This window comes from Neopelma chrysocephalum, unplaced genomic scaffold (assembly GCF_003984885.1).
Source record: "Neopelma chrysocephalum unplaced genomic scaffold, ASM398488v2 Primary Assembly neopelma1_102, whole genome shotgun sequence".
NCBI lineage: Eukaryota > Metazoa > Chordata > Aves > Passeriformes > Pipridae > Neopelma > Neopelma chrysocephalum.
In genome coordinates, this window is record NW_020897765.1 from 4,249,273 (window position 1) to 4,262,212 (window position 12,940).

General features: G+C 40.0%; 1 protein-coding gene across 4 annotated transcripts in view; it reads left to right on the forward strand.

Moving 5' to 3' along the window:
• The first annotated feature begins 8,395 nt into the window (after nucleotides 1-8,395).
• Nucleotides 8,396-12,940, forward strand: part of TRDMT1 (tRNA aspartic acid methyltransferase 1) — a 29,362-nt gene continuing 24,817 nt past the window's right edge. Inside the window, exon 1 of one of the 4 annotated variants that reach the window (XM_027695718.1) lies at nucleotides 8,396-8,508. Coding sequence is in view for 1 of the 4 variants with exons in the window: in XM_027695716.1 (XP_027551517.1) it covers nucleotides 8,445-8,508 (64 nt within the window). In the remaining 3 variants the exon portion in view is untranslated. Of the gene's footprint in view, nucleotides 8,509-9,442; nucleotides 9,464-9,688; nucleotides 9,711-12,940 lie in introns of those variants that run through there. The other 3 variants (XM_027695716.1, XM_027695721.1, XM_027695722.1) reach the window with 3 other exon arrangements.

The following is a 12,940-nucleotide window of genomic DNA, read 5'->3' on the forward strand; positions in this document are numbered from 1 at the left end:
GGGAAGGGAAGGGAAGGGAAGGGAAGGGAAGGGAAGGGAAGGGAAGGATAAGTTTTTCAGCTCTATCACTGGTATAGCAATTTATTTTATCAATCCCTTAAACAAACAAAAAAGCACAGTAAAAAAGTATGACAACCTGTATACTCCATTTGTCACTTCATTTAATAGCAATAGCACTGACTGCTGAATGCCAGCGATATGGTTAGCAATGACTGTGACATAAAGGACAATGTTTTCCAAACCAACAAGAGGTTTGGCGTGGTTTAAGGCTCAACCTGGAACTCTGTAAGCAGAAGTAATTTCCAGAATAAACAAAGTCTCTCAGCCTTGATTTGGATGCCAACAATAGACAATGTGAAATTTTATCTCTCCACTGTCCTTGTTTCATGAAATTTGTATTTTTTCAAGGACCAATAAATTGTTCAAGGATCATGACAGGCACTTTATAAAGACCATTTAACTTAAATATCAGATAAAATGTTTAAATTGATAGCTTAAATTTTCAGTAGGATCTATGTAAAATGTATAGTGTGTATAGCTTCTTTCTGTCCTTTGTCCATCTTGATGTTGCTCAGAGCTCAGTTGCTATCCCTGCAGCAAACTGTTGGCACAGGTAGAAGTCAACAGTATGGATGAACATTCATGTGTCATGGCATGTTACCATGGGAAGCTGTATTTGTCTGCAATCATGGTTTTAAATTTTGAGATTGCAACCTTTTTCAAAGATCAGTCATCCATCCATCCATTCTCTCTTTCAGAAAAAGCTAAAAGAAGTGATTCTAGCATGCCATTAATGAACCCCATCGGTTAAACATTTACTACTTCTTTTTGGCTAAGTTTTTTTCAAAGCAAACTGCCTAAAGAGCTCCTCTAGCCAAAAAACAATTAAATCTGAGGAGTGATTTCATTCTTCTCTCTCCCCCAGTTCCATCACTTATACAAAGCATAAATAGCATAATGTTTTTGTGCCATGATATACCAGGAAATGATGATCCTTCTGAGGAAGAGGCAGGACTCAGCAATGGAATCATTAATTGCATGCAGCAATTGTTCCATTCTTCCTCTGAGATGCCCAGGACAAGCAGAACAGTACTAGCTCCTTGAGGCCAAGTTTTTAGCGGATTCCCCAGTCCAAGTTCTCATGCCAAATCCTTGGTTCCAATGAGACTCATAAACTGAGCGTACATTGTGTTAGCCATTCTGGGCTTAGTTGGCTCCTTTCAAAGGGAAGAGGCGGTGGTGCACACACCCCAAAGCTGAGAAGACTGAGTTTCTGAGAAGACAGACTGTTTTTACATGCCAGCTCTATGCCTAATTTCCAAGCATAAATATACTCTATCCAGTTGGGATCAAGGAGGTAAAATGATCCAGATTTAAGATGCATAAAATATTGTGGGCTACAAGGAACTGAGTGGAAAATTTGTTAAATACAGAACAGATAATGCCTATGGCTGGAGAAGGAAGAGAGAAAATATCTCTAAGGTGGAAAAGTGTCCTGTTTCCCATTACACACAAAATTCACTATCTACTTGACATTTTCCTTGAGAATTTGGTCTTGTATATGGTCATTGGGTGGGAGAGAGTTTGTGTAGGAGGAAGGACCTAACAACTATTTAGGCACTTTGTAGATGTTTCAGTTTTGCTGATTCAGACTTTTGCCAATATTTGTGGCTGTTCATTTGACATGGATGAGGCATTTGCCCTGAACTCCATGACATGGAAGTTATCAAGTCTACCATGTAAGTCCAAAGCACATCAGAATGAAACAACATACAGGTCAGATGTCACAGTTTTTCAAAGAGAGAGGCATGATTTCCCCTGGATATGGTAATGCAACTGTCCTTCAGTTGTATTCCAAAAATAATCAAGTTCTGTGGTATCAAGAGGAATCTTGAGATATATCCTGCAGATGAAGTACACAATACTATTGTATTACAATATACATGATGCCTGGGTTGGCAATAATAATGGGAATTATGCACAGTTTAGGTTAATTAATTACTCAAGTTTAATGTTAGGTTTTGAACAACAGTGTCCCATACCATAGGAGGTGAGTGCTACATCTGACTTGGTACCGAAACTACAATGAAATTACCTCAGGGATTTCATCTGACATGCAGGGTTTCCAACAAACAATTCAGCAACTTCCCATTGTATTTTTCTTATGAATTATGTGAAACATGTTTGCTGGAGTCTTAATTCAGCCCAACTCCCTACAGCTGAATATTGACATTGCCAGTCCGTACTGGCATATGTCTTCTGCAAGATGATTTCTTCAGAAATAATTATTTTAAGACATCTTGACCCTTTCAGGTTAGGCTTATTGGGGCTTTCCTCTCCAGGCTGTCTTAGCAAAAATAACAAAAAATTCACACCCCTTTTTCTAAAAAATTTTTTTTCAACTTTAAAAAAAACAAAAGCTTTTTGTTTTTAATTGAGGCAATACTTACTCGGGGAAGGGACTCCAAAAGATCTAGCAGCCAAAAATTACACTGTTATATTTTACCTAGGAGTATTTTCAGAACAATTTTCCAATTTATCCTTAATTTCAGCTTATCCTTATAAAGTTTCACATCTTCTTCAAATCTGTGTTTTACTATAGACTATTTTCCAAGACATTTTCTGGTAGATAGTATATTGGTGTGTTTGACAGACATTTGTAGACACGTACAAAGTGAGAAAGATAATATTTACAGTACAATCACTTCTGTAATTGCAGTTAATAAGTGGTATCAAATAGCTTCAGATTAGCTTCAAAATAACTCATTTGCAAATGCCAGCAATATAGCCAGGTTGGAAGACACCTCCGTGCTGCCTAGGCACCAAGTGCTCAACTTCTTGGGGAGATTTTATGGTACTTACTGTGTACAAATGCGGTTTATCTAATCTGAAGGTAGTTCAGCAACTCCAAAGTTACAGCTCTGCTGTGGCCACATTAAAGGTTTTTTTCTCTCTGGAGGAAATACCCTACTACTGAAATAGTACCACCATGGCATAAAAGATCTCATTTCCTGTGCTAACTACACTCTTAGTCAAAGATTAAGCTCACCACATGGGACTGAATGAAAAAACAAAGTTTAGGCAAGGGCTGAACGCCTTAAAAGACAAGACTACGGTGTACAAAAGCTTTAGGTGATACTAGATGGCCTTGTGATCAAAAGGCATGACCAACACTGACATACAGCTGCAAATCTTTTTCAGTTTGAACACTATAGGTTCTGCAAATCATATGGGGATACTGGAAGTGAAAAGTCCTGCCTTAAGTAAAAAGTTAAGAGGTACATCCAGGCCCACCATCTGCCCTCCTTTTCTCTCCTTTCTCTCATCACCCCCCCCTTCTCCAGCTGAGCAGCAAGCACCACACCATTTTCTCCTGCCCCTGCAAGTGAGCTGGGATCTCCCATGCCATTACCTCATCCTGAACTGATTCCCCCTTAACAAGGCCTGGCTCTGTGCCTGCTGTCACCCATTTCCTGTGACCCTTCAAGGATCTGATTCAAAACACATTCATTGCACCATCAATCTTTTGGCTGAGTGCAGTAGGCCTTTTAGAGTTCAGAGTTTGTTTTGTTCTGTCCAGTGAAGGTTTTATATGATTTTTTAAATTTTTTTCTTTGCTTACTAGCCTTTTTTTATCCTTTATTTTTTTGGTCAAGCACTGGAGTGTGTAAGTACAACAAGAAAGTCAATAACATCATGTAAACATATGCCTCTCATCCAGTCAGGATGACCACTGCAGGCCAAACATAACAAACAGGCCAGACTTACTTAGATTTAAAAGTATTTAAATCAGAAAAGTAAAGATTTAGTTAGAGAAGCAATTTCTCTTTATTCATTGTTCCCTAATGAGTATATGCATAGCACTAGGACCTGAAAATAAAATCCTGAAATGGAGCTATTAATATATTTGAAAAGCAAAAGGCTAAAAGTGTTTGTGCCTGTTCACTCTTCCAAATAATTTCAGCTGCACAAATTTCTCCTATATAGAGTTTTTAGAAATGCATTGGGAGAGGCTGACAAATCTGGTTTTATGTGGGTTTCACTTCTAGTCTTGCAGAGGCATGGCATTATAAATGAAAATCATAGGCTTCCTTAGCTATGTGGGCACGGCCCATAAGGCTTCCTGGAAACACCACATCTGTGGCTGACAGCGACTTTTACTGAGCATCACTTCAGCAGAAACTGAGTCTGATAAATTCCCTCCTGAAATATTACATCTGGTACAGACTGGTTTTGACAAACTGCAAAAGGTTTTCAGTTTTATTAGTAACCTACTGGACCAATGGTTATGGAAACAGTAATTCATGCTATCCAGTCTCAGTATTTTTTTCAGTTCAGTGGTTGCATTGCAAGGGTATGACATCCTCACATTCTTTCCTGGCCACAGTGATTTCTGACCCAGAACATGAGCTTCCCTTCTAGACAGCTGAGATATCTGCATACTCTTCCTGATCCTCACTCAGATATTTAGTAGGTTATACTGGACATTCAGACACAAGCAGTATTTTTCATTGTTCAGCCATCACCACTGATATTTGCTTGTTCTGAAGTTTTGGCTGACCACTGTGAAGGCACTTCTAAACATCTGGTGTATCATCAGCAGGAGGTTTTTCTTGCTCTCTCTCCACTTTTTGAATATAGAGGAAATGCTCATAAACACTTCCCAGCTACAAGTCTACTACCTTCCATCACCCAGCCTTATGTGGAGGGGTTCTATTCCTGGCTTCAATAAAACCCAGTGACATGCTCTGCAGACTGGCAACCTCCTGCTCAAAGCCAGGGGCAGGCAGAGGCCCTTCTGGTGTGCTCCTGTCCGGTCTGCTGCAGATGGGAGGGCAGGGAGGAGAGCTACCTGTAACTGCAGAAGGCTTGAGATGCCTGTAAAAGTTTTGAGCGTTTGTTATGTGCATTTGTTGCTGTTGTGAGTTATAGAAACACAAGAGTGAAAATCTTTCTTCTCACTTGGGGAACAAGAGTACACAGTCCAGTCATATTTTGTAATTTTACCTTTCAGTTGCCAAGTACAATGCTGAATCTTATGGCAGTAGTTTTTGCATGTTTCTGTGATGTTCCTTGGCAGCATTGCTAATTGTAACGTTTTTAACAATTCTAAAGCATTTTAAGGAGCGAAAGTATTGCAGTGGTTTCATCTGTGTGTTCCTCTTACCACATGTAACTGTTTCACTGGATGTGTTTCTTGGTTACCAGGGCAACAATTACAAATCTAGCATGATTACCTGTATCATACCACTCATCAGAGATGTGGGCAAACTTTGGAAACTTCTACACTGAGGAAATGCTGCAAGTTGGTAGGAGGAGGAGGTTTTCAAAAGCTGTCTCAATGAAAATGCTGATACCATATGCTTATGTCAAAACTTTAAATGTATCATTGAGTGATCAGTTTGCTTAAAATATATTTTACTATAAATATATTAGACTCAAGAAAATAACTGCTTCATCAATGCATTGTCGTAGTTATATAGATGTGCTCATTTAGAATAAACTAACATAATTTTAGAATAGCCTGTCATTAGCTATTTAAAGCCAGCTATATTGTGGAGCTATAATTCGTATCTGAAACAGCCCATATTTGTGTCCTAAAAAATGTAAAGAGTACAGAGCTGGGCATTGGACTTCAACTCTGTTATTAATCTCCTCTGTTAATAATGTTCCTTGAGATTTACTATGTGCACGGAACAAAGTAAAAAGGAGCTGTCACAATATCCAAATTTCAGTAAGTCAGAGAGAACCAGTTGGGAAATTCTGCAGACATGTGGCTGCTTTCGGGTCACAAGACAAAGCGTGAGCAACGTTTAGCCTGCCCCATAGCAGTGGCAGCATGTGTTAGCAAGATTTCCTGAGTGAAATATGAACAATTGCTTTCAAAGGGCTTATCCACTCTCTGCCATCATTCAGTTCTTAGTAAGAAGAAAGATATGCATGGCCATGGATTTCAGCACTTCTCAGCCATTGCCCCAGTTTCTGAAATAAGCAGCATACCTTAAATACTATTATGTAAGGTCGGATCCAAAAAGTATGGTTACTATTATGCTGACTTTACATTTATAAAGTGAAGAGCACTACAAGTAACTGTTTCCAGATTCCCTGTTTGCATTTTCAGTCCTTTTCGCAGCTGTCAATTAATAATGAGAACCAGGTTAGGGCAGACACAGTCATACAAAATTATAAAACTGACTACTGGCGGTTGTTTAAAAATGAACACTAGGGAAATTTTGGTGTTTCCCAGTCTTTGCAAGAGGAAGCCAATAAAATCCAAACCTAGTTTACGAATTTTTTTGTTGCCAGAGTGTAGGTGTTTTGACTGGATTCTCCAATTTACCACACTGGCGGAGGAAGTAGGTAGAGGATTTCTCCTAAGCAGGGAGTGTTCTATACTGCCACTAGCACAGCAGAGACATCTCTGCTGCTTTTTCCATCAGACTCCATTTTTCCTATGTGTGAATGGCAATAATACCTTGGAGTCAGGGAAACGATAAGGAAAAACAGGTCTCAGCTCTGTCTCCCTATCTGATATTAATTGCTCCCGGTATTGGACAGCTCTAAATAAATGAACTGTTCTGGCTAACTCCAGATCCCACTCCTCAGAGTATCTCGCATTGCTGTGATCTGTAGGTTATGGAAATAGCAATGAAAGAAGCTCAAACTTATTCATCAGCTTTACTAATTTCAATAGTCTAAAAGCTGCCATTTTCTTTAGTTTCACTTTGCATCTATACTTTGAAGGGGTTCTACTGAAGTATACCTTCTTATCTGATAACAGTCTTGTTCTTTGTAGCCATCTTCATCATCTTGAACCCTTTTCTTCAGAGCCTTCAGTGCTTTGTCCCATGACTCTTTTCTCCAGCCAGCACATTCCTGGTTCTTTTAGTTTCTCGCAGTTCTCTGTCAACCACCCGTGCAGGCAACCTGCCTACTGCTGGTTGCAATGTGTGCTGCTCTCCGGTACCTCAGCTGCTGCACCTCTTTTCACAAATCCTAGAAGTAGACCTTGGACTTCTTGGTTTTGTCACCTGCTTATTTCCATGGTTGGCAAATAAAGAAGCAGCCGCAGACTCTGACAATGAAGATCCACAGGTGAATGACAAAACTGTTTTGAAAAAGCTGGCAAGGACCAATATTCTTATTTTGAAATTTTGTTTCCAATTCCACCATTTTCCATAGTTGATGCATCTCATATTCTGGAGGAGTGTGCTGAAAGGCATCAGATTTCTCCCTTTTTTGCCCTCCAGTTTCAGATAAAAATTCTTCCTCCACTGCAAGTCAAGGTAGGAGCTATTACCACATGCTGTACATATTCCTCAAATATTCCCCAAATCCAACTTATTTTTGACACATTTCTAAGAGGCCCCACAAAAATAGAATTAAATCAAGAAACTATTGGAGAAACATTTTGAGGTTTGTTTGTATTTTAATGTTTCATCTTCACTTTACAATGGAAATCTGCAAACTGAGGCATAGGTGTCTGCCTGCTTGTCTGTGGTGGCTAACCCAGGTAACAGTCTGCAAGCTATTTGCTTTGGTTGAGTCATATATATATATATATATATATATATATATCATCATCATGGCCAGGCTTCGCGAACGAAGATTTGGGAAGGGCTCTACCCACGTTTCTTGCAAGCGCGTTGGTGGCTAAAAAGGCCAATATGAGAAAGGCAAGTCCGGTTGCAAAAGACACAGCAGAAAGACTCCTTAGATGGTATATTCTGCAAGGGATGTATATAAAAATACATCTATCTAACATTTGTTTTAAAAACAAACTACTTTTCATGGGCAACAATGTAATTGTGTAGCCTCTTCCTTTTCAATTTAGCAACAGCAATTTTGTAGTCTTGGGGCAAATTAGTACAGTTTCATCAGTTATTTCCTTCCTTCCTGTTCCAACAGCGGTGCAGGTTTTGAACTGACTTCTCAAAAACATCACCTACGGCCGAAATCACCATCGAGGCCATTTCCATCAGCTGCCCAGCCGGACAGCAGACACACTCTCTCATGGGGATAAACCTCTTTTGCCACCCCGCATCCCTTTTCTCCCTATGCCCTGGTTCCAGCCACCCGAATTAATTTAGGCTGACCCCAAGGGGTTCATAGCGAGCAGCGGGCCCTGCTCCCGACCCTTCACGGCCATGACAGTGCAGGTGGCGGAGGCGGGGGCAGCCCCCGCCCCACGGCCACCTCCAGGGGCAGCAGGGCTGGCTACGCCGGGAGTGGCTTCATCCTCCGGGTTTGAGCCCGCTCCGGAGCTTCCCGAGCGATCCGCGATGCCCGAGAGAGCCGCGGCTCTGGAGCAGCCGCACAACCGGAGCGGGCGGGAGGGGGGAACCAAAGAGCGGCGGAACGGGCGGGCGGTGCTCGGGGAGCCGCCGGGCGGGCGCGGCTGCCCCAGCCCCAGCCCCAGCCCCAGTCCGAGGCCCAGCCCCGCCATGGCGCCGCTGCGGGTGCTGGAGCTCTACAGCGGCATCGGGGGCATGCACCAGGCCCTCAGAGGTACCGGCGGGTCCGCGGGGCTCGGTGCTGCCTCCACGCTCCACCCTCGGGGGTTCCTTCTCGAGGGGACCCGGGCCTCTGAGGGAGGGCGAATGTGCAGGATGGGCTGAGGTGGCAGCTCTTCTCCAATAGCCCCTTCCCCAGCCCGGATGTGGGCACCAGGTACCCAGGGACACGTTGGAATGAAAATGAGGGATCCATGTGCCTTCTCTGGCCCAGGCAGCTGCTTCTGATAAGGCCTTGATTTTGTGTCTGTTAATATGTGCTCTAATACAGATGCGCCCCTGCTGCAAATGTGATCGGGGTCATTGAAGCGCATGGGCTGATAATCTAATTATCCAGGGTATTCCATAGGCATGCACGTGGTCTTGGTTTTCCTGGCACGTAGTTAGGTGTATAGCTGATATGTGCTCCAATATGAGCCTGACCATCTGAGGCTGGTATAACATTTTATAAGTATGAAACCAGAATATGGAATTTGAACTGGTATTGAGTTCACATCGGCCTATGTGCCCAGTGAGTTTTTGATCTGGTACAAGGAACCTTGGAGCTTGATTTGCTGAATTGTTAAAGCATGAACTGGATGACCTTCAGAAAGTCCTGTAGACTCTCTGACTTGGCTTCCCTAAATAAAAAATTGAGGCAGTGCTATTGATTTCCTTTGTAAAGTATCCTGGGCCTTATTACTTGGAAGTCCAGCCTTCAACACACATTAGTATAATTTATGAGAATCACAATAATAATTTTAACTAGGTACAATCCTTAAAATCCTTCAGCCTTCAGAAACATCAGCAGGCTTTATATTTTACTCTACATAAGAGAGCATTGTCATAAAAATAACAGGTGGAAACTCACCTTATCCTGTTATTTTTCCAGGGAGCTATGTAATATTACAAGTTTATGCTTACATAGTGGAATCCATTTAGCGTCATTTATTTGCTTAAAACATACAATTGTCAGTGTGACATTTTTTCTACTATCCTATTTCTGCTTGAATGTGTATGTATGTTTTATATATAAATATATAAAATATATATTTATAATATATAAGAGCACACAACAAAATAGCTTCATACATTGTTCCTAACCACCTGTTTTAAGGATGCATTTTGCTTATTACCAGAGACATTCTTAGAATATTAAGAGGAAAGTTTATCTTTGTATGGAATTGCAGATTTTGGAGGTTTTGTAGAATTAAAAGAGTGTATTATGCCTTGTATATAGTGTGCACAGCTGTAGTGATAACACGCTGCTTTTCTAGTAGCTATATTTCTGAAGTGATGGGGAGCTATTTGTGTGTTGTAGACAATTTCCGTATTTCCACAGAAAGTGGACTGGTTCCTGAAACTTAGCCTACAGCATGGTCCTTCACTCTTCACTGAATTATCTAGCAATGTTCTTGACGTTATTGTAGATGTCTTGGGGCTGTTCAGTAGTGTGCTGCAATTGAGAATAAATTGTAATGCTAGATGTGATACCCCGTGGATTTCCACCTAAGAAAATATCATTTGCAACTCAGTAAATACTTAGAAGGATGGGAATGTTGAGAATGCAGCATTAGATTGTCACAATATTGTAAACTTTTATCCAAAAGATATGTGGAATTGGTGAACCCCCAATGGATAATTGCTACACAAGGCTTGAAATCGTGTCACCTATATTGTGTACTTTGGACACAAGGCTGAAGGAATTAACAGAACCCTTGTATTATTTCTTGAAAAGGTAAATTTATTTCCAAGGTTACTGTTTCTGAACTTGCATACACAGTGTCAGTGTATGTTGTAATTTCTGTTCTTCTGGGTTTACATTTGACTGAAGAAATTGCATATGTATGAATAGTGAGACTGAGATTTTTCTGTAGTGGTATCAGCCAAAGAACATGAAAGGACTGTGTGTAAGGGAAACATTTAAGTTATTATTTGTGTAAATGACCCTAAACAGTACTAAATGGTTAATTGCCAGTTGAAATTAGTGAAGTAAATGGACACAACGTTATTTGCTTTACAGTTGGTATAATATTTTTCAATCCAAGGTCTTATTTTTCTGGGAAGCACATGAGAACTTAGCCCATAAGGATCGTGTTGTCTTAGAAAAGGTCCAAACCATACAATTCTAGATGAAAATATTGTTTAGAGTGCTGTCAAAAATAATAGGTAGGCAATTTGAATAAAAAAGGTTCTACGGAATTTGCACTGAATTACTTATTAAATGACAGGTTATTATATAGAACTGGGTTTGATGAATTAGATTTCATTTGGTGGTATAAATATACTTGGGTATTTTGATAATTTCTGCTGTTTTTTTAAGTCCCTCAGACATCTGGATTCAGTTTTCTTACACAGTTTATAAAGGAACCAAGTAAAGGCAAGGGGCATTTAAGTGTTTGCTTTTACGTGCAAGTCAAACAGAAAAAAGTGAATATTCCTCTATAAGTACTTTATTAATAGGGCTTCTTATGTGTTTTAGGCCTATATGTGTACATGAAACCATGCTATTTAAAAAGGTCTCTGATCCATTTTTTTGGCTATCATTTAGCAAATGGCAGACTGTTTAGCATCTTCCGTTTAAATCAAGCATGGAAATATTAGAAGGGTTGTGGGTTTTTTCCATATAAATATGAAGCTTGAAAGAAAGGCCTCCATTTTGCCGGTGCTTTCATAAGCCAGACACACAAGAGATGAAGATTATGTGTAATAATGTATTTTCTTGGTATGGTTTCTAGTGAATCTGTACAGCCAAGAAGAATAATAGGAACGTGTAGAAAGCAAAAAGAGCGTGGAATATTTCAGTGGCAGCACACCAGGAAATTTCCTTGTTCTACAAAAGGGATTCTGCAGCTCTGGCAGGCAGTGGCTCAGTGCTGGTTCCTGGCCATGTTATGTGGCCAGTTATGGTTAGCAGAGCTGGTCCAACTGTCTGCTTTTCTGTGAAACTGCCGGTGCCTTCAACTGGCAAATAGGTATTTTTCAGGAAATCTGATGCTGCCTTTTCTACCTTGATGCCCATTTTGGCTGTGATCTTCCATAAACTTAGGAAGATGTTTAGGATGGCATATGCTTGAGCTTGCAGGATGGGGATGTTCATTGTTTTGGCAGCTGTCATTAAAGTGGAATATAGTTGGCACCAAATAATATACATTTGGCTTTGAGATTCTACAGTAAAAAATAATTGAATTTTCACATATTCTTGGAATTTTATCTATCAAGAGTACATACACAGTCTTGTAAGTGTCTTGTGTTTATCCATCAAGAGTACACAGAAGTTATGAGTACATAGTTTCATAGTTAAATAAGGTTCTTTTTGACAGTGAAGAGAAGGCAGTTTCTGAAATTAGGTTTCAGTCCAAAGCTGAAAAAGAAAAATCTTGGGGATTGTCTAGCTCATGTTGGCACTTTAGCTGTAGATAATTCAGCATATGCAGAATTTCTTGTTTTAGGTTTTGAATGCAATACCAAAGACCTGTGAAAAAATACAATTTAGAAAGTTGGGCTTGATTAAAGTTAGAAGTCAGTGAGTGTGTCATTCACACTCTTGAAAGATTGAGGCAGCAGGGAGATGGAAGTGCATTTCTTCCTTCTTCCCACCCTGTACTGCAAACCTTATGGGATTTGTAAATGTTGATGTTTAAATCATATACGTCTAAACATATGTTATTTTTTCATGTGTATGAGTGAATTTATTCTTTATACATAAAGTGCAGAGTTTCTGAAGTGAAAAATAATGCTTTATTTTTAGAAAATCTATGGCTATAAATTCATTTCCTTAGCAACTTTCCATCAAACAAACAGCCTGCTCCTCCTCATTCCCAACAAAAACAAACCTAAATTAGCTTAATAATTGAGGCAGTTTTCCCATGAAAAATGGGTTCCACATCTCTGCCACAAGCGTTTGTAATCTGCCAGGTCACTGAAAAAAGTCTGCTTGCATAAAACACTAAAGGACATATTTGGTGATATTTTTCCTCTGCAATTGTTACTTTTCAATTTTATAGAGTAAGAATTTGGGTCTCTTGTACTCTGTCATGGCTGTTTATTCACTTTATTTGGTTGTCTCTGTGAATTCCACAGTATAATAAACTGGTGTGTGTAATTACATTGAGCATAGCTATCCCACCAGGAGAGGCAAAGGAGACAAAACTGGCTAGCAGCTTTAGGATTCAGCACAAAGTGAAACAAAAATATTGCTGGTTTGAGCAAGTTTTTACACCTAAACTCATTTTGATTTAATGCTTCTTCAAAATATAGCCCTTTGTAGCACAGGATGGTGCCAGTTGTGCTTTTATGTAAGTTTATATGGCTGAACATGAACAAATCCTGTACAAATAGAGCAGGGGAAAAAAGTTGCTAAGTATCCTGCAGGAAGTAAGTATCGAGTTTACTGATAGTCCTGTTGACTGTAGCCATGGGCAGTTCAGCCTAAGTCATGTCAGCCA